At 38.1% G+C, this 26,953-nt stretch overlaps 1 protein-coding gene across 1 annotated transcript in view; it reads left to right on the top strand.

Annotated features, from left to right (window-relative positions):
* Positions 1-26,953, top strand: part of MALRD1 (MAM and LDL receptor class A domain containing 1) — a gene marked incomplete at its 5' end in the record, with an annotated part of 676,620 nt that overhangs the window by 417,316 nt on the left and 232,351 nt on the right. The window contains one exon of the mRNA XM_080679375.1: positions 4,075-4,258. Coding sequence (XP_080535501.1) covers positions 4,075-4,258 — 184 coding nt within the window. The remainder of the gene's footprint in view (positions 1-4,074; positions 4,259-26,953) is intronic.

Below are 26,953 nucleotides of genomic sequence, written 5' to 3'. Positions count from 1 at the left end.
GCCCTTGACCGGAATCGAACCCGGGACCCTTCAGTCCACAGGCCGACGCTCTATCCACTGAGCCAAACCGGTTTCGGCTCCATAGTTGGTTTTTAAAAGAATTTACCTTTGTTTTCTTTTCCTAACACATAAAATGACAATGATTGTATTATTCAAATATCTATAATAATAAAAGCATAATATGCTAATTAGACCAAACATCGTTTCAGACGACCTTACGGATGAAGCCAGGGCTGCGAGGGAAGCGCGGGTCCAGGGTGCTGGCAGCCGGGGGAAGGAAGACCTGCTCTTGCATGAATTTCATGCATCGGGCCTCTAGTCTTTTTATTAAAAAGCCAGTTGTAAGATTTAAGAAATGGTTCTCCTTTTATTGATTAAAGTGATTACACAATCTTCTTTGATGATTTTTGTTGAAAACCTTTTGAGACATGGTTGATGAGTGGCTCTATTAACTTCAAAAGCAGGTTGAAAGGAAAAATTAGCAAAGTGAATTAAATTTGTAACTTAAGACTGACTTTATGAATATCCTCGCTTGTTATATAGCTATGTGTCAGACAGAACCCTTCTACTCTAATCTTTAGTTTAACTAATCATTCCTTTGATTCCAAATCACTGAGATATCACCGAGAGTCAAAGGCTAACCTTGAAAATGGCTTCTCTTCTTTAGCCATCAGAAAGATCCAAAGCTCCATTAAGTAGGTGTGGATTTTTCATCTTCATGCAGAAGTTACAAGAGTCTCTGGTTGTAAAGGTTTGTTGTTGTTTGGAAAGTATGTTGAAAGATCTACCTTAGTTGCTTTGTGAAGTTAATTTTAGATGAAGTGATATGGAGTTCTACTTTCTTTTTGTAACTCAGCAGAGGAAGAGCCACTTGATTGATCTGTGTCTCCCTCAGCAGAACAAAGGTCAACCATATTTATTAACAGTAGATCCCTAAAACATGAAACTGAATGCATAACTCCTTTGGATTTCTTTTTCAAACATTTCTCTTTTTTCTTTAATGTATGTATATATATATACACACACACACACACACACACACACACATATATATATATGTGTGTGTATATATATATATATATATATATATATATATATATATATATATGTGTGTGTGTGTGTGTTCTGTAAATCAAATGTTTCAGAGTTGTATGGTATAAATCTGTTGAAATATCGTTCTTGATTTCCTGAATGCCATTACATTAAATATTCTTTATTCTACTGTTTGATTATAAATTTCAAAGCCAGTTTTTCTTGTGAATTCATCATAAGAACATAGTACTGCACCCTGAGATATTAATTACTTGGGGCTAACCATAAACAAAATGTAATATATATATATGTATGTATATATTTATCTTTCTTGTATTTATTATCATGATTTATTAAACATCTAATTCCCAGAGATAGTGTAGGCTCAAAATTATCAAATAAAATTATAGACAATTAAAGACTTGTCCTTGAGCTCAACTGGTTTAGATTTTGTTTTACTGTAGGCATCATTTTTTTTTATCAGTAGGGTTAAGTTATATGTAATGTCATGTTATATGTACTACATTGGGATTATTCAGATATCATAATACTATACCACTAGTAGACCAACCTTAGACATTCAGAGGAGATATTTACATAAGTCTCTTAGAAATTAATTTTTCTTTTATAAATAAAGAACTTGGTATAGGAATATTTATAGTTAGTGCTCATATAATAATAATATTATAATAGAATTTAAGTAGTCAAAATAATAGAATAATAGGGTTTTTTAAATCTGACAGAATTTAGGAATTATCACTTTCCACCCATACTCAATTCACTCCATAGTTCCTTTATCATATCCATCAGGGATAAGTGATTTTTCCCACATAGTCCTCCTTTCATCTCTTTTCCCCTTTCCTTCTCTAAGTTATTTCAGCTCTTTAAAGGAAGGTGCAGTCTCAATAATTAAAAATATGAATAGAAGTTTGAAGGAATAGCCAGAGCTATAAATCCAGAATTTCTATAAACTGTTCAGATTCCATAAGATATAAAATATTTTGTATACATGACAGGAGAGGTGGATTGAATTGAGTAGGATATATTTTTAAAATATGTTTTTATTGAATTGAGTAGGATATATTTTTAAAATATGTTTTTATTGATTCAGAAAGGAAGGCCAAGGGAGAGAGAGATAGAAGCATTAATTATGAGAGATAATCATGGATTGGCTGCCTCATGCATGCCCCACACTGGGGATCAAGGCTAAAACCCAAGCATGTGCCCTGACCAGAAAACAAACAGCGAACTCCTGGTTCATTGGTTGATGCTCAACCATTGAACCATGCTGGCCAGGTGAATACCTATATATATAAAAGGATAAGCAACCATCCCATCCGAAACAACCAAACGGACAACCGAACAGGCTGTGTGGGGCGACCAGGCTGGCAGGAGGGTTAGTGAGGGATGACCAAACAACTGAGCTGCATGGGGCAAAAAGGCCCACAGGGGGGGCAATTGGGGGTGACCAAGCCAGCAGGTGGGAGGCAGTGAGGCGTGACCAAATGGCTGAGCAGCAGGCTGTGTGGGGCGACCAGGCCGGCAGGGGGGGGCACTTGGGGGTGACCAGACCAGCAGGGGAGGCAGTTAGGGGCAATCAGGCAGGCAGGCAGGTGAGCAGTTAGGAGCCAGTGGTCCCGGGATTATGAGAGGGATGTCCGACTGCCAGTTTACTGGCAGTCGGACATCCCCTAAGAGGTCCCAGATTGGGGAGGGTGAAGGCTGGGCTGAGGGAACGCTCTCCCCATGCACGAATTTCGTGCACCGGGCCTCTAGTCTATAATAATAAAAAATGTAATATGCTAATTAGACCAGACGTCCTTCCAGACAACCTTCTGGATAAAGCCAGGGCTTTGAGGGTAGCCTGGGTCCCAGGTGCCAGAGGGAAGCCAGTGCCGGCAGCCAGGGGAAGGAAGGCCTACTCTTGCATGAATTTTGTGCATCGGGCCTCTAGTTTTTTAATAATGGTGTCTCTGAAAATACCAAAACAAAGTTATTGTGACTTCTGCTAGTATTGCTTTTAGGAAACACTGCAGTAGATTAATATGTCTGTTTTGATGATGTGCCATATTTTTCCATGTATAAGATACCCCATGTATAAGATGCCCCCCACTTTTCCAACCCCAAATTAAGAAATCAATATTTTAAACATTTTGCTGGTTTTCCTCTTAAGGCCTTCTTCTTTTTTGGCATCTTAAGGAGTTGTTCTTATTTTCTTCACTGTCTGATCATACATTCAGTGGAAGGAGGTCCAAATTGTCTCTCTGCAGCTCTGTTTCCATACTCTTTTACATAGCTGATCACATTCAGTTTGAATTTTGCAGAGTAAAACAATCACTTACCACTATTTATCTTTTTATTTTTTGACATCTTTTTGGGCTCAGAATGCTCTGGTCCCTGTTGCATCTCTGCACTCTCTACCTCCACCTCCAATCACAGCAAGCATGTCAAACTCAAAGGCTAACACAGGCCAAATAAATGAGGCGTGCTGCCTGTGGGCCGTGAGTTTGACATGCTTGAATTACAGCATCAGCTGACATCAGTAACAATAAGGCTCATGACTGGGGAAGCCTGTTTGACAATGTGTGATTTCCATGTATAAGAATGCCCCTCAATTTTCAGTCTAACGAGTTTAGAAAAAAATAACGTCTTGTACATGGAAAAATACAGTAATATATATCACTAGAGGCCTGGGGCACAAATTCATGCACAGGTGGGGTCCCTTGGCTTGACTGGTGATCGGGGCTGGCCGGGGGGAGGGGCTGCAGGAGGTTGGCTGGCCATAGGAAGTTGGCTGTGGGAGCACACTGACCACCAGGGGGCTCCTCCATTGAGCGTGTGCCCCCTGGTGGTCAGTGCACGTCATAGCAACCAGTCGACCAGTCATTCAATCACTTAGGTTTTTATATATATATATAGATAGCTAATCAGAGTTTCAATGTTTTTAAATCGAGTTTTCACTGATGAAATGATTGGAAGGTATTTTTATTCTTTTTCTCTTGTGTTTAATTATTTCTCTAATGTAAACTATTTTACTTTCAGACAGAGAAAGGACTATCAAAAGTATGGCAAGAAAGTAAGCAGACTTCTGGTGATCAGTGGCAAAAGGCTGTCATCCTGCTGGGAAAATTAAGAAATTTTGAAGTTATATTCCAAGGTATCAGAACAAGGGATCTAGGAGGAGGAGCTGCAATTGATGACATTGAATTTAAAAACTGCATGACTGGTAAGTTTCTGGAAAGCATTTCCATTTGGAAGCACACTTATAATCTAGCCTTTTGTCTTTGTTTCATATGTATAAAGTGTTCTTCGGCTATGTGTTCTGTACATAAATAAAAATAAATTTATAATTTGATTTCTTAATTATTGAACCTACACTTACATGTTAAGAGGTAGTATTTTCTTCACTTATTAATTGCTCAGGTAATGTCTTTCTTCCTTCTATACATCCCCTTTCTAACATGCAGAAGTGTTCTCCTTTGAATTACTTATTTCCAACATAATTTAAAGTGTAGGCCTAATATTTATATACATTTGTCTACTTTAAATAATTTAAGATGAACCTTACTGATTAGAAAGCTAGTAGTTGGTGAACATATGAGAAATAAGTTCAACTAGGTATAATTCAAGCAGAATTTGAGTTGAAGTCTATGCTTAGGGGATTTAAGAAGCCCCTCTAGCAAGTGAACAGCAACTTGCAAAACTGCTATTTATCATGCTTCTAAATGTGAAGTCTAACTATACGTAGATTTTTCTTACAAAAATACCTAGAAAATGTAAAAAATAATTATAAATACATTTGCACATTTTCACAATTGGCATGTTTCTTTCTGAGGAATTATTCCATCTGCTTTCCAAAGTAGTGCTGTGTGATATATACTGCTAATGAGAGATATGCCTTCAGTGATTTTCTACACGGAGTCACTTAGAGGTAAGCCCTGGGACTGAGAGCTAAACTTGAATGCTATTTAATTATATTGTTGCTCTCATATTAAAATATGACTTCACTGAGGCAGTTTAAAAATATGATTTAGGTTTTGGTGATGTTGAAGCATCTGCTCTTTTTATGACCAGGGCTGCTTCAAAGAGGATTCTGCTTAGAAATCAGTTCTGTAGTTTGATTTCCCCCATTATGTTTCTTGGAACATGTTATAGAAACTCAGAATTTATGCCCAGATGATCTGGAGCACAGAGCTCCAGGTATCTGTGTCAAACAGGAGACAGGGTCGTCTGGTTTAGAGGAGTCTGGGAGAGGATGCCGGATGACAGAAAGGAGGGTTCTGAACTCTAATCATGCAAAGGTATCTTAGAGGCCACAATGTGCTGCTTCAGCTCCTTCCTAGTAACTTTCCTAGAAATATGGTAAATTTCTATTACAGTTGTTAGTCACTCAATCTATATACGCTTCTAGCAACTTAAACATTTTTTTCAAAGCGTTTTTTAATATTTTAGAAAAAAAAGAAGCTTTATTAAACAAGAGAGATTCCTTTCTTCTCAAGGGAAGCAGAATGATTCCTAAATGGTTTGATTCAGGACAGAAGAAAACGGAAAATTATTCCAACTTTGCCAGGTTTCATTTAGAAGTTTACACTGTTTCCTCCCCTATTTATCTTGAAGTCCTGTGAAAATTTACATGATTATAGTTAATTTTGTTCAGTTCAATCCAATGCTTAGCTTACTGAGTAATTCTTTAATATATGATATTTAGTGACAAACTACTATAGTTCTCTCTATGTCATAAATGATAAAGGCAAATTGTGGTCACTTGTAGGTGAATGTAGTCAATTGTATATTAAATATATTTTAGGAAAAATTAATTGTCTTTAATAAATCAGCTTGATACAAATAATGAGGCTTTTCAAATTATGTATGAATCAAGATAGAAAGCAAAAAAAATACCACATGATCTCACTCATTTGGGGATAATGAAAAACATTATAAACTGATGAACAAAAAGATAGTTACAGAGGCAGTAAAGCATCAAACAGACTGTCTAATTACAGCGGTAAGGTTAGGGAGAGGTGGGGGAAATAAGAGATCAACCGAAGGACTTGTATACATGCATATAAGAGTAACCAACGGATGCAAAACATTGGGGGGTGAGGGCATGTATGGGAGTGGGGTGGGGGGGTAAATGGTAAGATATGTACACATATAATACCTTAATAAAAATTTAAAAAAAAAAAAAAAAAGAAAGCAAAAAAAAAAAAGCATTATGTATAAGTTTGAAAAACTAAGCATGGAACTAAAAAACAATGATTCATTAGTTTGTTTTTAATAATTAATCATCACATATATGATTATTTATTTTTAAATTTTAATTTAATATTATTTTTTCATCATGTTTATCCCCTCTATGTCCACTCCATATACCAATAAACTGTCAGTGCTATGAAGTATGGCTAATGAGAAAAAGTTTAGAATATGTTACCCTAAGTTGTGTTTTACTATTGCAATTTAGAAGAAGAGAATGATAGTTGACAAAACACCCCAAAATCAGAGAAGCACTATAGAATGGTGATTAAGAACAAGGAGTCTTGAGTCAAACTCTCTGGGTGTGGAATCTGGCTCTTCTACTGTCTACCTTGGGTGTGTTTGTGTGTGTGTATGTGTGTGTGTGTGTGTGTGTGTGTTTTCACTTTGCCTTAATTTTGTTATCAATAAAATGGGGATAGTAGTAATGATACTTCCATCATAGATTGCTGTGAATATGAAATCTGATAATATATATGAAGCACTTAGAATAGTCTTGGCATTTAGTAAAATTTATATACTTTTCTAGAGGCCCGGTGCACAAATTCACCGATCGGGGCCACGGGTGGATGGCCAGCCAGCCCCGCCCCCTGGTCAAACTCCCGGCCAAACTACCAGTAGAGGGGACAATTTGCATATTAGCCTTTTATTATATAGGATTGCTGTAATAATCATCATTATTATTTACCATGCCATGTTTTCAAATAGTGCTGTATTCCCTGTATTAGCAAATCAACTTAAATCATATGCAAATAATTTGTCATGAAAATCTCTCATCAATAAATTGTTGCTGTTTCCCATTTGAAATGAAAGTTAAAATGACAATGTTCATTTCTTTGTCACTTCCTGCCAATCACAAAAGACCACATATTATATGATAACATTTATATGGAATGTACAGAATAGCAGATGTGTAGAGATGGAAAGTAGATTAGTGGTTACTTAGGGCTGAAAAAGTATGGATTTGGGGAATGACTTATTGAGTATGGGTTTCTTTATGGGGTAAAAAAAAGTTCTAATTTTTTTATGGTGATTGATACACAACTTCATAACTATACTAAAATCATTACATTTTAAATTTCATATGGATTAACTTAGTGGAATGTAAATTGTACATTATAAATCCATAAAGCTGTAAAAAATAAAAATAAAAAAAGAAGTGAGGGAGAATTCTGGAGAGATGGTAGTGGTGGTGTCAGAATAGCTTTTGGATTTTTCAAAGTCCTCATATCAAAACAGTCAGAGTACCTGGTAAGCAAAGTAAATAAGCATTGAAACCTACAAAACCTACAAGCTAATGGAGACAAACTGGCAACAGCCTCAAGACCTGTGTGGTATTTAAGTCTACAAAAGAGAAGGCAGGAGAATCACAACAGAGACAACAGGCAAGATATTCACTAGAATATCAGTCAGACAGTTTGAAAATGGCAGCTAAAATTGGGAGGGATTTTACCCATTTTGAGAATGAGTGGGCCCAAGTGGTCTATGGGAGTTGGTGGGACCGGAGCAGTCTAGCTACCGCGAACTCTCAAAATGGATCCACCAAGATTCCTCTCCAGTACAGCAGCCCGTGTTCAAAACCAATACCAAAAAAATGAAAACCATGTCAAGCACCACTGGGAGTGGATTCAAAATTCAGTAGACCAGGGACAGATGAAAGAAAGAGAAGACCACACCAAAGTGGTGGAGGAGAAATGAACCAGGAAATCTCAAAAGCAAGTTATCATATTTGTATAGATTTATTTAAGTTCTATAGACTTTGATACTAATCACCTAACATTTTTCATATCATTTTAGAGCCTCAGTTTCCTTGTTTGCAAAATGACAGGATCTTAATAGACCATCTCTGAGATTTTCATAGAATTGACAACTCTAGAATCCAGCATATTTTTCTTACTGAAAATATATCATTTGACACAATGAGAATTCAATTTATTATTATTTTTTAGTTTTTAAATAAATTTATTGGGGTGACATCCTATATAATAAAACCCTAATATGCAAATCAACTGAATGCGGAAGGACCAGTGGAATGACTGGTCACTATAATGCACACTGACCACCAGGGGGCAGAGCGGCAGTGGTGATTGGGGGGCAGGGCTGGCCAAAAGGCAGCACCAAGCCGCCAGCCAAGTCAGGTGCCAGTGGGGGCCCCGCGATCGCCCCACCCACCGGTCGCCCCACAGATGGCCCTGATTGCCGGCCAGGCCTAGGGACCCTACCCTATATATTGGGAAGAGTGTCTTAGATTTAAAAATTAAAACCTGGCAAGGCTGCTCTAACACTGAAAAAAACGGATGATGCAGCAATGACTTGCATGGACTCTGGCTTGCACATTTTGTGGTCAGCCCTGATTCTGACACTTATAACTGTGTGACAAAGCCAATTACTTAACTTCTCTCTGCTTCAATTTTTCCACCCATAAGATGGGAAAATGGTACTACGGCCTCAGAAGGATCATGTTATGTACTACTTTTTTATAATCAGGGCAAAAAATGTAGCTGCCCATACAACAGCAAGATGCCTTTCACCGGTATGAAAAGTATGGTCACTGGTGCATGCAGCATCCCAGATTGCAAGAGGGATGTCTGACTGCTGTTTTAGGCCCGACATCTCCCCAGGCGTCCCAGATTGTGAGAGGGCGCAGGCCAGGCTAAGGGACCCCCCCACCCCCTGTGCATGAATTTCATGCACCGGGCCTCTAGTTGGTTAATAAAGTTATATAGGTTTCAAGTGTACAATTCTATGATACGTTATCTGTATATTCATGGTGTGTTTACCACCAAAGTCAAATCTTATTGTCCCCCATTAGCCTTTACAACCCTCCCTTCCCTCTGATAACCATCATACTGTTGTCTGTGTCTATGAATTTTTGCTTGTTTACTTTTCTTGTTTGCTCATTTGTTGTTTTAAATCCCACATATGAGTGAAAGTGTATACATGCTTCTTGACTTCTTCTGTCTGACTTATTCCATGAGAGCAAAGTTTAAAATTGATTAAGAATAAAAGTGGAGGAAGGAAAAGGATATATATAAGATATATATTTGGTAGTTATCTACTGTACCTACAAATAAAAAAGCTGTTTGAGCTTCATATTTATTTTTTACTTTCCATTAAAAAACTTACAACTGAATTTAAAATATAATATTTAGTACATGGCTAAAATAAGATAGATATATTCTTTTTATTTCTTTGCATTCTGGTACTATCTTCAATTTACTATCAAATTTATTGTACTTTTTTCAAAAAGAAAAATGAGACCAAAGAATAGACATCTTCTTTTGTTTGTCCACAGAAACATTAAAAAGCATATCTCCATTTTGGACAAGTTAACAAGGGAGCAAGTAACTTATTTATAAAAAAATAAGTGAAAGATTATGAAATTGGTAAATCTCTTTTTAAAATTCAAACTGATTTTAAAATAGCTTGCACAAAAATTGTAAATGCAACTACCATTCTATAGCACAGAGAAATAGGATAATTTATATGAAAAGAAAAGGAATATTCCATCATTGTAATTATAAATGTGATAATTCTAAATTTAAATGCTTAATCAATTTTCAATCAGAACATTATTTATTAAGTATAGTAATTTACCTGATGCGTTTACTATTAATACTAAATAGAATTTTTGTCGGTTCTGCCACAAGACCACTGTGCAAGTCCTAGCTTACCCACTTGCTGTCTGCTTTGTGGTTTTGGGCATAAGCTTCCTTTGTCTCATTTTCTCAGCTAGGAAATTGAACTGACAGTGCTTCCATCTCATAGAGTTCTTACAAGGATTAAATAATTTACTTTACATAAAGTGCTTTGAAGAATGCAAGATAGAGCAAGCACTGAAAATCTGTTGGCTAAAACTAAAAATGAGCAACAAAAGCAAAAGACTTGCCATTGTTTTAGCACAATACTTTTTATATCAGTGTTTAAGATCAGGTTCTGTTCTATTGAGAGGTTCAGCAAACAATTAATGATTGCAAAGGCGGAGGGAAGCTCTGTGCAGTGCACTATGCCCAACTCCTCAGAGCAGTAGCGAAATGCATGTCGCGCACAGTGTTTGCTTTATTTATTTTCTATTTCACCTTTTAAGACCCTTTCTTGACTCCTGGCATTTCCTCTTCTTCCCTATGTGCTCCCCCACCACCCCAACCATCTTATATTTCCAGGACTGGTCTGTGAACTGTCTCCAAGACCCTGGTAAACATGGTGACTCATGTGGGAGCCAATAATGATATGAGACGTTGCCTTTTCTACTGAAAAACCTAGAAGATCCAATTGAATGATGACCAGTTTTCAGTTCAGTGAAAAAGAAATAATTTAAGGAATAGAAAATGCTTCCAGAAGTCAATAAAATCTTCAAAGTAAACAATAGCTACTCAGTCTCTCTCTAAATTCAAACAGATCAAAACACATCATGCTCCCCAAATAATCATAAATGTGAAAGGAAGGAAATAACTTGGGAATAAAATAAGAGAAGCCAGTACCATAATTTTAGATGTCTAGTACATTGTCTTCACACATAGCCTGAAAAGATATCTTTTTTATTATAACTACTTTCACACCTTTCATCTTTTCCCCTTAAAACTGTATGTATGACTCCTAAGTGTCCTTTAAACAGTAATTCATCTGGAGTGAAAAATAGTGGCTTGATGATAATGATTTCAGGGCAGCCTCACTCTGGATTTGAATTGAACTTCAGAGATCACAAAACAGTGATTGCTGTATATAAAGCTCACGAATGCATAAATCTATAAACAGAACCATGTAGAGTTTGATTTCAAAACTTACCTTCTTCACTTAGTTTGATGAAAAGCTGTAGTTCTGCTCAACATATGTGTGCCAAATGTTGCATTTAGATCTTTCACAATTTTCTTTAAAAAATAATTGTCAGAAAAGGGGGTGAAGGGGAAGATGGAAGGTAGCACTATATAATGTAAGGATTCACATTTGATGGAAAATAGGAATATAGATGGATAGATAGATGGATAAAGGGACAGAGAGATGGGAAATGAATTAGTAGAAAGAATTTATTCAAATTTTGTTGTATGTGTAAAAGTTCAGAACAGAGCAAGTTTCTGCCTTCATTGGGTTTCGTTCTGGTGGCAGATAGAGACAATAATGTAATAGGCAATATTGTATCACATAGTGATAGGCATTATGTACGAACTAGGGTGAAAGTGATGGAGAATGACTAACCTGATTAGAGTGGTCAGAAACTGCCCTTTTGAAGATTACAGTTAAGCAAAGGCTTCGATGAAATAAAAGGCAACCATGAAAACACCCCCGGCCTCAGAACTAGTGATGCAGGTTGACTGGGAGGGGAGCAACTTGATGAGTCAGAAGGAAACAAGGGGAGGGAGAAAATGAGGCCACATTGTGCAGAGCTTAGTCATCAGAAATGGGTTAATTTCAAAGTAGATAAGGAACTCATACAAATTAACAAAATGAAGACAAGTAATCCAATTGAAAATGGGCAAAGGACCTAAATTGACACTTCTCCAAAGTGGACATAGAGAAGGACAAGAGACATATAAAAAAATGCTCAAAGTCACTGATCATCACAGAGGTGCAAATTAAAACGATAATGAGGTATCACCTCATACCAGTCAGAATGGCTACCATCAATAAATCAACAAATGACAAGTGCTGGCAAGGATGTGGAGAAAAGGGAACCTTAGTTCACTGCTGGTGAGAATGCAGACTGATACAGTCACTATGGAAAATAGTATGGAGTTTCCTCAAAAAATTAAATATGGAATTGCCATTTGACCCAGTGATTCCACTTCCAGGAATATATCCTAAGAATCCTAAAACACCAATCAGAAAAAATACATGCACCCCTATGTTCATAGCAGTGCGATTTTTAACAGGTAAGACCTAGAAACAGCCCAAGTGCCCATCAGTAGATGAGTGAATAAAAAAGCGGTGGTACAGCCTGTCCAATGTGGCTCAGTTGTTGAGCATTGGCCCATGAACTAGAAGGTCATGGTTTGATTCCCAGTCAGGGCACATGCCTGGGTTTCAGGCTTGATCCCCAGTAGAGGGTGTGCAGGAGGCAACCAATCGATGTTTCTCTCTCATCAATGTTTCTTTCTCTTTATCCCTCTACCTTCCTCTGTCTAAAATCAATAAAAATATTTTTTAAAAAGCTGTAGTACATTTACACCACGGAATACTATGCCACTGTAAAAAAAAATAAGAAGGATCTCTCATACTTTGAAAGAGCATGGAGAGACCTGGAGAGTATTATGCTAATCAAAATAAGTCTGTCAGAGAAAGACAAGAATCGCATGTTCTCACTCATATGTGGAATCTAATGAACAAAATAAACTGATGCACAAAATAGATCCATGGAACAGACTGTTGAATCTCAGAGGGAAGGTGGGGGTGGATGGGTGGGTGGGGAGAGATTAACTGGGGAATTTATGTGTGTATACGCATAGTCCATGGATACAGACAATAGTGTGGTAAAGGCCTGGGAGGGGTGGGTGAGGAGTGGAGGGGGGTCAAAGGGAAAAATAGGGGGGGAGCATTTGTAATACTTTCAACAATAAAGATAAATAAATAGGGAAAACCAAGATGGCGGCATAGGTAAACACCTAAATTGCTGCCTCGCACAACAATTTCAAAACTACAACTAAAAGACAAAATGGACACCATCCAGAACCACAGGAAAGCTGGCTGAGTGGAAATTCTAGAACTAGAAGGAAAGAGAAAAGCACTCAGAGGACTGGAGACTCAGAGATGCTGCAAAAGGCTGAGGTATGGAGACGCGCATGAGCGGAGAGGACTGGCGGCTGAGTGTGCGGCTGGCTTTCTCAAGCAAGAGGGAAACAGAAGCTCTCAATTGTGCTGAACTCCAGTTCTGGGTGAGACTCTGGGAACCCGGACTCATTCGGGGAGAAACTGGACTGTCTGGCAGCGGGCAGAACTCGAGGGCGGCTTTCTCTCAGTGATTACCGAGGGACACTGAGACACAGGGGCCTATTAGGGCAGGGCTGACGGGAAGCCAAGGCTGTCTGCTCCGCCCTGAGACTCCGCCCCACCCAAGCTGAGCACAGAGGCTTTTGCAATTTTGCAAGTCTTGTCTCATAAGGGTGTCTCCAGCACAGAAGTTCTCCCTGAAGAAGAGTGTCCACCTCAGGTAACTGGGGAGGCTGAGCCACTGTACCCTAGAGGACACCTAGCACACAAAGCTACTCTACCAACTCAGGGAAGCAGCCAAAATGTGGAGACAAAGAAACAGGTAACAAATGAAAGAAATGGAGGAAAGCAAATGACTGGATATAGAGTTCAAAACCACAGTTATAAAGTTTTTCAAGAATTTCCTAGAAAAGGCTGATAAATTTAGCGAGACCCTTGAAGATATGAAAAAGGACCAACTAGAAATTAAACATACACTGACTGAAATAAAAAATATTATACAGAGTGCTAACAGCAGACTAGAGGAACGCAAGAATCAAGTCAAAGATTTGAAATACGAAGAAGCAAAAAACACTCAACCAGAAAAGAAAAAAGAAAAAAAGAATCCAAAAATTTGAAGATAGTGTAAGGAGCCTCTGGGACAACCTCAAGCGTACCAACATCTGAATTATGGGGGTGCCAGAAGAAGAGAGGGAGCAAGATACTGAAAACCTATTTGAAGAAATAATGACTTAAAACTTCCCCCACCTGGTGAAAGAAATAGACTTACAAGTCCAGGAAGCACAGAGAACCCCAAACAAAAGGAATCCAAAGAGGACCACACCAAGACACATCATAATTAAAATGCCAAGAGCGAAAGACAAAGAGAGAATATTAAAAGCAGCAAGAGAAAAACAGTTAGTTACCTACAAGGGAGCACCCATACGATTGTCAGCTGATTTCTCAACAAAAACTATGCAGGCCAGATGGGAGTGGCAAGAAATATTCAAAGTGATGAATAGCAAGAACCTACAACCAAGATTACTCTACCCAGCAAAGCTATCATTCAGAATTGAAGGGCAGATAAAGAGCTTCACAGATAAGAAAAAGCTAAAGGAGTTCATCACCGCCAAACCAGTATTATATGAAATGCTGAAAGGTATTCTTTAAGAAGAGGAAGAAGAAGAAAAAGGTAAAGATAAAAATTATGAACAACAAATACACATCTATCAACAAGTGAATCTAAAAATCAAGTGAATAAAAAATCTGATGAACAGAATAAACTGGTGAATATAATAGAATCAGGGGCATAGAAAGGGAGTGGACTGACAATTCTCAGGGGGAAAGGGGTGTGGGGGGTGCGGGAACAGACTGGACAAAAATCGTACACCTATGGATGAGGACAGTGTGGGGGAGGTAAGGGCAGAGGGTGGGGTGGGAACCGGGTGGAGGGGAGCTATGGGAGAAAAAAAGAGGAACATCTGTAATAATCTGAACAATAAAGATTTATTAAATTTTTGAAAAAGATAAATAAATAAAAAGAATCACTTAATGATAGCGTTGTTGAAGATTAAATACCAACTGGCATATGCATAGAAAGCACTCAATAAATATAATTATAAAAAAAAGAAAAGAAATGACTGCTTTGTGTGAGGCATCTTCTCACAGCACCTAGGTTAATCAAGCAGACTCTGGAGTCATTCTTCCTAGATTTAAAGCCTGACTCTGCCATTATTTGTGTGTGACCTTGAATAGACACCTATCAACTGGGTGCCTATTTTATTAAAACAATAACAAAAAGAAATGACCTTATATGGTAGCTGTGAGAATTTAGCAATTTAATATATGCCAGAGCTTTGAACAGTAACTCTTCATGGTACTTACTCAATAAATGTTAGATATGATTATCATTATCATCATTATCACAGCACAATTTAATTAATCCTTAGTACAACTCTAAAAAATTGAGATATGAAGAGGTTACACTGAATAATAACAGACAGGTTGATTTCCTTACTGATGTTAATTGGCACTGAAACTTTTAGCCATATCCTATTTAATAAAGAGCTAATATGCAAATGGTCATCATGCCCTCACGCCGTCATGCTGTAACGGCTCACTCAACACTGGGGAGAGAGGAATGAGGACCAGCCAGGCTGCAGCCCAGGAGAGGGACAAGCCGCCTGCCCCACAGTCCCGGGCATCAGCAGCTGAGACTCTGGCCCAGGAGAGGGACAAGCTACCCGCCCTGTGGTCCTGGGCACCTGCAGCTGCTGCCCAGTTGAAGCTGCCTGCCCATGGTCCCCTGTGGCTGCGGCCAACCCGGGCAAAGCTGGCCCAGGTCCTGGGTGCCTGTGGCCAGCCAGAGGGAGGGAATCTTGGATCCCGGGTGCAGGGTGAGGTAGAGGCATTTAGGGGTGATCAGGCCAGCAGGGCAGCAGTTAGGGGTAATCAGGCCAGCAGGGGAACAGTTAGGGGCAATCAGGCAGGCAGGCAGGGGGGTTAGGGATGATCAGGCAGGCAGGCAGGCAAGCAGTTAGGAGCCAGTGGTCCCAGATTGTGAGAGGCAGTCAGACATCCCTTGAGGGGTCCCAGATTGGAGAGGGTGCAGGCTGGGCTGAGGGCCCCCCCCACCCCCCGTGCACGAATTTTGTGCACTGGGCCTCTAGTTTAGTCATAATAGCATAGAACACACTATCATGAATAGCGTTGGGGTAAAAGCAGTCACCTGCCATATTTATTTTGTCAATAATTCAAATGCTCTTGAAAAAAAACAGACATATTACTAACAGTGAAGTGTTTTAGTAACACTAATTGAAATATTTTAAAACATTGTAAATCTTGTTTTAAAAAAATTAATGTTCAAACAATCCTCATTTTTACAGACTTATTTTATTTTGGATTCAGAAAATTTTTCAGTAAGAGAAGGGGAAAAAAGAAACTAAGCCTTATATACAAATATTGTAGAACTTGAGCCCAATCCAGGTACTGCAGTTTCACTATCAGATTATAAATGACTATTTTTATTTTAGGTTTTTTTCTGCAATGCACCTTCCATACCTAAAGCTAAAGTCTTCTGCCAAGAATTGTCAACATTTGTTAAATGTAATCTTTATTTAGAGCCAATTCATATGTTTAAATTAAATGTGATACTACAAAATAAACTTTATTTATTGGCTGGGTGAATACCAAATGGTTTCTCAAGTGAAAAAATAGACTTATTTGACATAGCTACCTCACATTTGTGCAAATGTCTTTTATTGCTTAACAAAAGATGTTGTCCTGTTTAAAAATACCCCCGTTCTGGGTGATAGATTTATTGATTTATTTGCGGTGGTATTGGATAATAAGATCATATAAGATCTCTCTCTCTCTCTCTCTCTCTCTCTCTCTCTCTCTCTCTCTCTCTCTCTCTCTCCTCTCCCTCTCCCTCTCCCTCTCCCTCTTCCTCTCCCTCTCTCCCTCCCTCCCTCCCTTCCTCCATCCTTTCCTCCCTCCTTACCACTCTTTCTAAAAATCAATGCAAAAAACTATCCTTGGGTGATGATTAAAACAATAATAATGATAGTAAAAATAAAATAAAATGTTTTTGAAATTTGGAAGTTTTTTATTGTTATATAATCCAGTTGATCCTAAACTAACACACCATGTGATTTCCTATATTACATAGAGGAACATTATTTATAATTAGGGCTATTATAGACTCATACTGCAAATATATAGAGAGAGTTTTATTTGACATTGAGTTATCCAGCATTGTAGCACAGGAAGCTAATACATTTGTTGTCGTTAAGAACATTTTATGAGGATTGTGGTTGCTTAATTAATGACCCCCCAAAATCACAACAAAGATATCAATCCTTTGCAGGTGTTTTTCAATGTAATGCAGTAAGAGAGAAGTATGCTTACCTTTCAGATTCTAATATGCTAAATAAAGAAAAAGCTTCTAGCATCCCTGGCTCCAGCCTTGTGGGGAAAAGAGTCAGGGAAATAAAGTTGGCACCCAACAAAATTCAGAACCAAAAGATGAAGAGAATTCTTGTGGCATCATCCTCTGCTCCCAGCAATTGCCAGCTATTGCCCTCACTTTGCTTTATCGATTGAATTGATTTGAGACAGGCCTCAGGCAAGAAGCCTCATTGCAGTTGTCAACCAATAACTACATTCTACATTAAAACTTAGAGCCAAGTTATTTGCTTTCTTTTAATCAAGGACTAGATTCTTAATCTTTGTGCCATGCACATATTTTAAACAATAGGACTATGTAATTGAATTTCTTATTTTATCTTTAACCAGCTATTTTAAATTAAAAAGTCAAAGCTATGAATCTATGTAATAACTTTAACACTGCATTTAAGCCAACCATTTATAACACACCTAGAAAATATCAGATATGACTTTATCTTTCAATAAAATTGATAAAATTTGCATTTCTGTCAAAATGCTCTACATTTAAAGTTTTAAGTATATCATAATACACTGCATATTATAATTAATATGATTATATGTATTATAATCAAATTAATATTATACAATTATTTAATTCTATTCATAATATTAAATATAAATAATCACTTCATAATACATTTTATTTTATTTTTTTTAATTTTTTTATTGATTAAGGTATTACATATGTGTACTTATTCCCCCATTACCCTGCACCTCCCATTCATGCCCCCACCCCCCTGTTTTCTGTGTCCATTGATTAGGCTTATATGCATGCATATAAGTCCTTTGGTTGATCTCTCCCCCTTACTCCCACTCTCCCCTACCTTCCCTGAGGTTTGACGTTCTGATTGATGTTTCTCTGTCTCTGGATCTGTTTTTGTTCATCAGTTTATGTTGTTCATTATATTCCACAAATGAGTGAGATCATGTGATATTTATTTTTCTCTGCCTGGCTTATTTCACTTAGCATAATGCTCTCCATCTCCATCCATGTTGTTGCAAATGGTAAGAACTCCTTTTTTACCGCAGCGTAGTATTCCATTGTGTAGATGTGCCACAGTTTTTTAATCCACTCATCTGCTGATGGGCACTTAGGCTGTTTCCAAATCTTTGCTATGGTGAATTGTGCTGCTATGAACATAGGGGTGCACATATCCTTTCTGATTCGTGATTCTAGTTTCTTGGGATATATTCCTAGAAGTGGGATCACTGGGTCAAATGGGAGTTCCATTTTTTGTATTTTGAGGAAACTCCATACTGTTCTCCACAGTGGCTGCACCAGTCTGCATTCCCACCAGCAGTGCATGGGGGTTCCTTTTTCTCTGCATTCTCGCCAGCACTTGTCATTTGTTGACTTGTTGATAATAGCCATTCTGACAGGTGTGAGATGGTAAAGCATTGTTGTTTTGATTTGCATCTCTCTGATGATTAGTGACTTTGAGCAGGTTTTCATATGTCTCTTGGCCTTCCTTCTGTCTTCTTTTGGAAAGTGTCTATTTAGATCAGTTGCCCATTTTTTGATTGGGTTGTTTATCTTCTTTTTGTTAAGCTGCATGAGTTCCTTGTAAATGCTGGAGATTAAACACTTATTGTTGATATCATTGGCAAATATGTTCTCCCATGCAGTGGGCTTTCTTATTTTATTGATGGTCTCCTTTGTTGTGCAAAAGCTTTTTATTTTGATGTAGTCCCATTTGTTTATTTTCTCTTTAGTTTCCATTGCCCTAGGAGCGGTATCAGTGAAGAAATTGCTTCGGCATATGTCTGAGATTTTTCTGGCTGCGGATTCCTCTAGTATTTTTATGGTTTCTCATCATATGTTTAAGTCCTTCATCCATTTTGAGTTTATTTTTGTGTATGGTGTAAGTTGGTGGTCTAGTTTCATTTTTTTGCATGTATCTGTCCAATTTTCTCAACACCATTTATTGAAGAGACTGTCTTGACTCCATTGTATGTTCATGCCTCCTTTGTCGAATATTAATTGAGCATAGTGATTTGGGTCGATTTCTGGGTTCTCTATTCTATTCCATTGATTTATATGTCTTTTCTTTTGCCAGTACCAGGCAGTTTTGAGAATAGTGGCTTTGTAATACAGTTTGAAATCGGGTATTGAGATCCCACCTACTTTGTTCTTCTTTCTCAGGATTGCTACAGCTCTTTGGGGTCTTTTTTTATTCCAGATGAATTTTTGGAGAGTTCTTTCTAGGTCTGTGAAATATGCTGTTGGTATTTTAATGGGGAGTGCATTGAATCTATAGATTGCTTTGGGTAGTATGGACATTTTAATGATGTTGATTCTACCAATCCATGAACATGGTATGTTCTTCCATCTGTTTACGTCTTCCTCTATCTCTTTTTTCAGAGTCCTATAGTTTTCTGCATATAGGTCTTTTACCTCCTTAGTTAAGTTTATTCCTAGGTATCTTAATTTTTTTGGTGTGATGGTAAATGGGATTGCTTTTTTAGTCTCACTATCTGTAAGTTCACTATTGGTGTAGAGAAAAGCCATAGATTTCTTGGCGTTAATTTTGTATCCTGCTACATTGCTGAATTCATTTATTAAGTCTAATAGTTTTTTGAAGGAGTCTTTAGGGTTTTTTATGTACAATATCATGTCATCTGCAAATAAGGACAGCTTTACTTCTTTTCCAATTTGGATGCCTTCTATTTCTTCTTCTTGTCTAATTGTAATGGCTAGTACTTCCAGTACTATGTTGAACAGGAGTGGTGAGAGTGGGCATCCCTGTCTTGTTCCTGTTCTTATTAGAAATGGGTTTAGATTTTGCCCATTGAGTATGATGTGAGATGTGGGTTTATCATATATGGTTTTTATTATGTTGAGGTATGATCCTTCTATTCCCACCTTGCTGAGAGTTTTTATCAAAAATGGGTGTTGGATTTTGTCAAATGCTTTTTCTGCATCAATTGATATGACTATGTGATTTTTATTTCTCAATTTGTTTATGTGATGTATCATGTTTATTGATTTGCGGATATTGTACCATCCTTGCATTCCTGGGATTAATCCTGCTTGGTCATGGTGTATGATCTTTCTGATGTACTGCTGGATCCGATTTGCTAGAATTTTGTTGATAATTTTGGCATCCATGTTCATGAGGGATATTGGCCTGTAATTCTCTTTCATTGTGCTGTCTTTATCTGGTTTTGGTATTAGGGTGAAGCTGGCTTCATAGAATGAGCTTGTAAGTGTTCCTTCCCCTTGAATTTTTTGGAATAATCTGAGGAGGATAGGTTTTAGTTCTTCCTTGAATGTTTGGTAAAATTCCCCTGTAAAGCCGTCTGGTCCCAGGCTTTTGTTTGCTGGAAGCTTTTTGATGACTGCTTCAATTTCTTCCATAGTTATTGGCCTATTGAGATGTTTAGATTCTTCCTGATTGAGTTTTGGAAGGTTGTATTTTTCTAGGAATATGTCCATTTACTCCAGGTTGTCCAGTTTGTTGGAATAGAGTTGTTCATAGTATTTTTTAACAATCCTTTGTATTTTTGTGGGGGGTCTGTTGTTATTTCACCTCTTTTATTTCTGATTTTGTTTATTTGGATCCTTTCTCTTTGCTTCTTGGTACGCCTGGTGAGAGGTTCATCAATCTTGTTTTTCCTTTCAGAGAACCAGCTCTTGGTTTTGTTGATCTTTTGTATTGTTTTTTTGGTCTCAATGTCGTTTATCTCCACTCTGATCTTTATTATTTCCTTCCTTCTGCTTACACTGGGCTTTTCTTGTTGCTCTCTTTCTAACTCTTTGAGTTGTAGGGTTGGGTAATTTATTACTATTGTTTCTTGTTTTTTGCCGTAGGCTTGTAGAGCTATGAACTTCCCTCTCAAAACTGCTTTCACTGTGTCCCATAGATTTTGGATTGCTGTGTTTTCATTGTCATTTGTTGCCATGATGTTTTTTATTTCTTCCTTGATCTCTCTGGTAACCCAGTCATTGTTTAATAGCATGCTGTTTAGTCTCCAGGTGTTTGATTTTTTTGGATTGTTTTTATTGTAGTTGATTTCCAGTTTTATGCCACTGTGATCTGAGAAGATGCTTGATATGATTTCTATCTTCTTGAATTTGAAGAGACTTTGCCTATGACCCAACATATGGTCTATCTTTTAAAATGACCCATGTGCACTTGAGAAGAATGTATATTCTGTGACTTTGGGGTGAAATGTTCTGAAGATGTCAATTAATTTCATCTGGTCTAGTGAGTCATTTAGGATTGATGTTTCTTTGCTGATTTTTTGTTTAGAGGATTTGTCCAATGGTGATAGTGGGGTATTAAAGTCTCCTACTATGATTGTATTGCTGTCAATCTCTCCCTTGATATCCTCCAGGAGTTTTTTTATGTATTTGGGTGCTCCTGTATTGGGTGCGTATATGTTTACCAGAGTTATTTCTTCTTGTTTTGCTCCCTTTAGCATTATGAAGTGGCCTTCCTTATCTCTTTTTATGTCCTTCATTTTGAGATCTAATTTGTCAGATATAAGTATTGCTACCCCAGCTTTTTTTTTCATTTCCATTCACCTTAAAAACCTTTTTCCATCCCTTCACCCTCAGTCTGTGTGCGTCTTTTTTTCTGAGGTGGGTTTCTTGTAGACAGCAGATATATGGGTCGTGTTTTCTTATCCAATCCGTTACCCTATCTCTTTTGATTGGTGCATTTAATCCATTTAGATGTAAAGTTATTAAAAATATGGAATGCTTCACGAATTTGCATGTCATCCTTGTGCAGGGGCCATGCTAATCTTCTCTGTATAGTTCCAATTTTAGTATATGTGCTGCCGAAGCAAGCACTTCATAATACATTTTATAAAGCCTTAAATAGCCCTTGAAATATCCCTGATGAAGGCTACTGTAATTGTGAATGTTAACATTATCTTCAGTTTATATGATTTCTAATTATAACTTGTCTCAATTACACTGAACATTTTCACACTTAATATCTTGGTCAGTAGGATCATTGTGTTGAGAATTTGTGACAATATGGCATTTCAATTTTTATTGAAGTATATTTTACTTTTTTTTCTATTCAAAGTTAATATTAGTAAGAAATGGAAACTTTACATTTCTGACATATCTTTTTTTATTATATAGTTGAAAGATATGCTTATCAGTCCTGAAACAAATATTAAGACATATAAGCTACAGGTGTACTTAAAATTAGTAGATGTGGAACTCGAGAAATTTATATCCTGTTTGATCAAACATAAAGAAATATGTTTCAATAAAATATACATGCATAAATACTAAGCCAGTGCCAGAAACCAATTTTCCCGTCCATTGAATGTAATGGAACATGCACACACACTCATACACAAAGAGGTATATATGAATTTCTGAAAAGCAGGTTTTTGAATAATACACAAGAAAAGGGCTGATGGGAAAATAGGGTTTGGGCAAGCCACAATGAGCAGAGGTAACTAAATTATAGAGTACTGATATATATAATAGCAACCATAATATAAATACTGACACAGTTTAAAACATTATATGATTCTAATAAATAAAGAAACTTTTCAGTGAAGTAGTACTTTACCTAGAAAGGGGAGAGGTAGGGTGGAAGGCAAGGAATCTTAATGGAAGGGAGATATAAAAAAAAAATTAAGAGCTGTTGAATTATGGAGACCAAGGAAAAGTGACCGAAGTTTGGAAAAACCATAGAACAAATAGTACCTCTGTAAGGGAGCCTGTGGAGAAACAGCCACGGCCACTGGTGAGACATCCTCAGCAGCCCTGTGTCTGCCCTGGCTGTCTGGGCTCAGCGGGTTTCCCGTTTTCCTCTGCTGTGCCTTGGTAACACCAGACGTTACTGTGGTGGGAAAATCATGTAGGAATTAACACAACTGCTGTGCTGTATTGACCTAATTCCTTCATTGATCAGTTGCATACAAACTTCATGTTTTATGAAAACATGCATTGGATACATGATAAGACAATGGAAGGAAACTAACATATATTGAGCACCTAGTGGGTGCCAAGATCAAACTAGACCTGGCACATACATTGTTCGTTTTAAGGAGGGAATGATGTTTAATACAGAATAGGCTCCTAAAGGATATGAGCAAAATAGGAGCACATAAATTGTCTGGAAATTTACCTCAGAGGAGTTGGGAAATACAATTTTAAATGGTTGATTAAAAGGTCATGAAGGAGCTCAGCAAAAAAAGAAATCACGCGCGCGCGCGCGCACACACACACACACACACACACACACACACACAAATAAAACAACAAACCAAAAAAAAATCATTATAGTTTGGATTTATGTCAAGTAGTTTACTTTTTGGTTTTTCAATTTTTATACATTCTCATGATAATTTATAGGAAATCCCTAGGTTAATTAGGTCTAGTTTAATTGACAATAGCCTCAAACATAAAGGGAATTTAATTATGGAGATGAGGTGTTGGGTCCAAGTTCCTCTGCCAGGGACTTGACCTCTTTGGATGCTGGGAATTGGGAAAAGGCACGACAGCGTAGGAAGGTGGGCCGTGCTTTATTGCAAACAGAGCAGCCTCACAACAGCCACCAGCTATCAGTGACACATTTTTATACTGACACAGGCAAGGTAGAGGCTTCTCACCAAACAGTGGCATCAGTTTTACATAAGATAAAGGTGCAGTGCATACAGTAAAACTGCTGTGTCATTGCCTTTGCACATGTGTATGGCACATGGGCCTTTAACATCTGGCATATTCTGCAGGGTCCTCAGATGAGGAATCTCAGGAAACCCAGGATCAGAAAAACAGCCCAGCTTCAGGAAGGCTCTAAAACCAGGAATTGAAAAAGAGGGAACTTGAGCTGTGATCTTTCTGTGCCTCTTATGTTTTCTCATTGCTCCTCCCTACACATCTATTTCTGTCCCCTCTCTCCTGGAAGCAGCTTTCTCTGATTCAGCATGCATGGCAGAAATATGACTGCACCACGGGATTCAAGAGTCTTTAAGCTCTGCTGGCGTGGCTCAGTGATTGAGCGTAGACCTATGAACCAGGAGATCACAGTTCAATTCCCTGTCAGGGCACATGCCCAGGTTGTGGGCTCCATCCCCAGTAGGAGGTGTGCAGGAGGCAGCCATCAATAATTCTCTCTCATCATTGATGTTTCTATCTCTCTCCCCCTCTCCCTTCTTCTCTGAAATGAATAAAAATATGTATGTTTGTTTGTTTGTTTTTTTAAAAAAGAGTCTTCAACATATTGTTGCAGAAACTGATTGGTTACACTTCTACATTACTGGTAGGGTACTCTGATTGACCTATCTTAGGTCAAATGGCCACTCTCAAGTAAGTCAATTGTAATCAGATGGCTGTACAATCACACCTACTGGGCCCCCACCTTGATGGCAGTATGGATGAGGGGAGTAGTTGGATGAAAGGGAGTGGGATAAAAAAGTTCACTATTGGCTCATTGAAAATATATTCTTCGAATAGTTAGTATTCATTTAACTAATACTCATACAGTACCCTCACATACAAGTATATTGAAGGGTATTGCCCAGTGAGCTGATTGTTCCAATAGATGGCTTCTCTAATGGTGTAGGTAAAGAGTAATGAATTGATCTAGCATACGCAATAAGAATAGATATGGGGAAATGGGTGTTTGAAATATTGGGGGAAAAGTTCAGAATGAGTGATTTAACTCTAGTCATTAGGTTTCCCTTCCTATTGGCAGAAAAAAAATAATAAGGTGCAGAAAGTGGCAAAGAGCACATACTTTAAAAGGTTTCCTTGAAGCTATTGCACATCATTTGGACTTATAACTAGCCAAATTTTGTTGCATGGTCAAATCAAAAGGAAACCTGGGGAATACGTTAATTCAAAACTAAGGTAGAGGGCCCTGTCCGTTTTTGCTCAGTGGTTAGAGTGTCAGCCCACAGACTGAAGGGTCACAGGTTCAGGTTCAATTCTGGGTCAAGGGCACGTACCTGATTAATGTCTCTCTCTCTCTCCCCCCCTCCTCCTCTTCTCCCTCCCTTCACTCAATGGAAAAAATAACCTCAGGTGAGGATTAAAACAAAACAAAATAATCTAAGGTAAAGGAAGGGAATGGGTATTTGTTTAGAGAACAAATACCCTGTTTTCCCGAAAATAAGACAGTGTCTTATATTAATTTTTGCCCCCAAAGACATGCTAGGTCTTATTTTCAGGGGATGTCTTATTTTTCCATGAAGAAGAATATGGTACACATTTATTGTTAAATGAAAATAAAGGAAATTTATTACCTGTATACGGTACGGTAGTACGGTAGTTGTCAACACAAACCAGACAAACTGTGAATCCTACAGTATCAAGAATTTACTCATTTATTCAGTGACAATCATGTCATCATCTTCTGGAACATCATCATAACAATCCAATTCCTGAATTTCCTGGTGAATTTCTTGTGACTCCATTTCTTTCAGAATCAGTGGACCAAATCTCTCATGTTTAGCAATAGCACTGTCTTTAAATGAGTACTTCTTGTCAAGGTAGCCTGCTCGCAGTGCATTTGCAATGCAACTGTCAGTGATTTTCTCCCATGAATTCTTCAGCCAAGTCACAACTTCTTGCAGTTTAGGTTTCACAAAGTTTCCACGCTGATTTCTCTCCATTCTATTTTCAATGTAGTCATTAATTTGCATGCGCAAATTGTCTTTGAATGGCTTGTTTATTGCAATATCAAGAGTCTGGAGATAGGCCGTCATTCCTGCGGGAATCATTATCTGATCTATTTTTCTTTCATGAAGAAATGTCTTCATGTCTTTAGCACGGTGAATGCTGGCTGCATCCCAGACTAGCAGACCTCTTTGGCTCTCTCGCATAACAAGCGGCAGCATTAAATCGACCCACTTCCTTATAACTGCTTGTGTGGCCCAGGCTTTTTCAGTTTCAAGAATAAAAATGCCCAAAACACATTCAATCTTTTCCTTCTTGCCCTTAGAAATGATTAAAGGTGGGATTTTAGTGCCATCCAGACAATTGCCAAAATACAGGAAACACGTGCACTTTCGTAAGCAGTGGAGGGAATGTACGCTAAGGAGGCACCCCACTGTTCAATTGTTGTTTGAGATGATTGGCCCATAAACACTGCAGTTTCATCCATAGCAATCATGTTGGAAAGATTGTATTTAGAGAAGTCAGCATCATCAATAAAGGACTTGAATGCAAGTGCTCGCTTAATAACTTGAGTATCTTCCAACCTAAACAATGTTGTAGATCTTCTTAAAGACAGTTCACTTCGCTGAAGGGAATTATCCAGCCAGTGTTGTGATGCTTTGAAGTCTTCGGGGGCTATGTCAAACTGTGGTGCCATTGCAAGGGCAAATTCTTGAATCTGAGCCCTATTCACAACCAAAGCCTTTGCTCTCCTGTCAACAACCCATTCAAGATCAGGTCTTCCAGCTCAGAAAATAATGGTTGCCCACCTGATCCACACTTGCGCTTTTTAGCATTTCCCTTGTCCACTTGTTCAATGAGGTTACCATACTCTGCTCGCCATTTTCGGACCAATCGGATACTCAACATCTTCTCTTTGCAGAAAGCAGTAAGATTTTGGCCCCAAGAGTCTTCCATGATTCCTTTCTTGTACTCCACGAAGTAGCTTTTTCTTTTTGCGCTCATTTCTAGGGGTAAAAAAAAAAGGAATTGGGGTATCAAGGTGGGGGGAGGGGGATCACTCAAAATGACACAGGGGGGATCAGAGGGGGGAATCAAAATGGCACAGGAGAATCAGAGGGGAGATTACCATTTTAGTAACTCCTTTTGATCCTCCTGTGTCATTTTGATTGCCCCCTCTGATCCTCCCGTGTCATTTTAAGTGATCCCCCTCCCCCCACCCCTGTG

Source organism: Plecotus auritus (genome assembly GCF_963455305.1).
Source record: "Plecotus auritus genome assembly, chromosome: 1".
NCBI classification, from domain to species: Eukaryota; Metazoa; Chordata; class Mammalia; order Chiroptera; family Vespertilionidae; genus Plecotus; species Plecotus auritus.
This window is presented reverse-complemented; position numbering and strand designations above follow the sequence as displayed.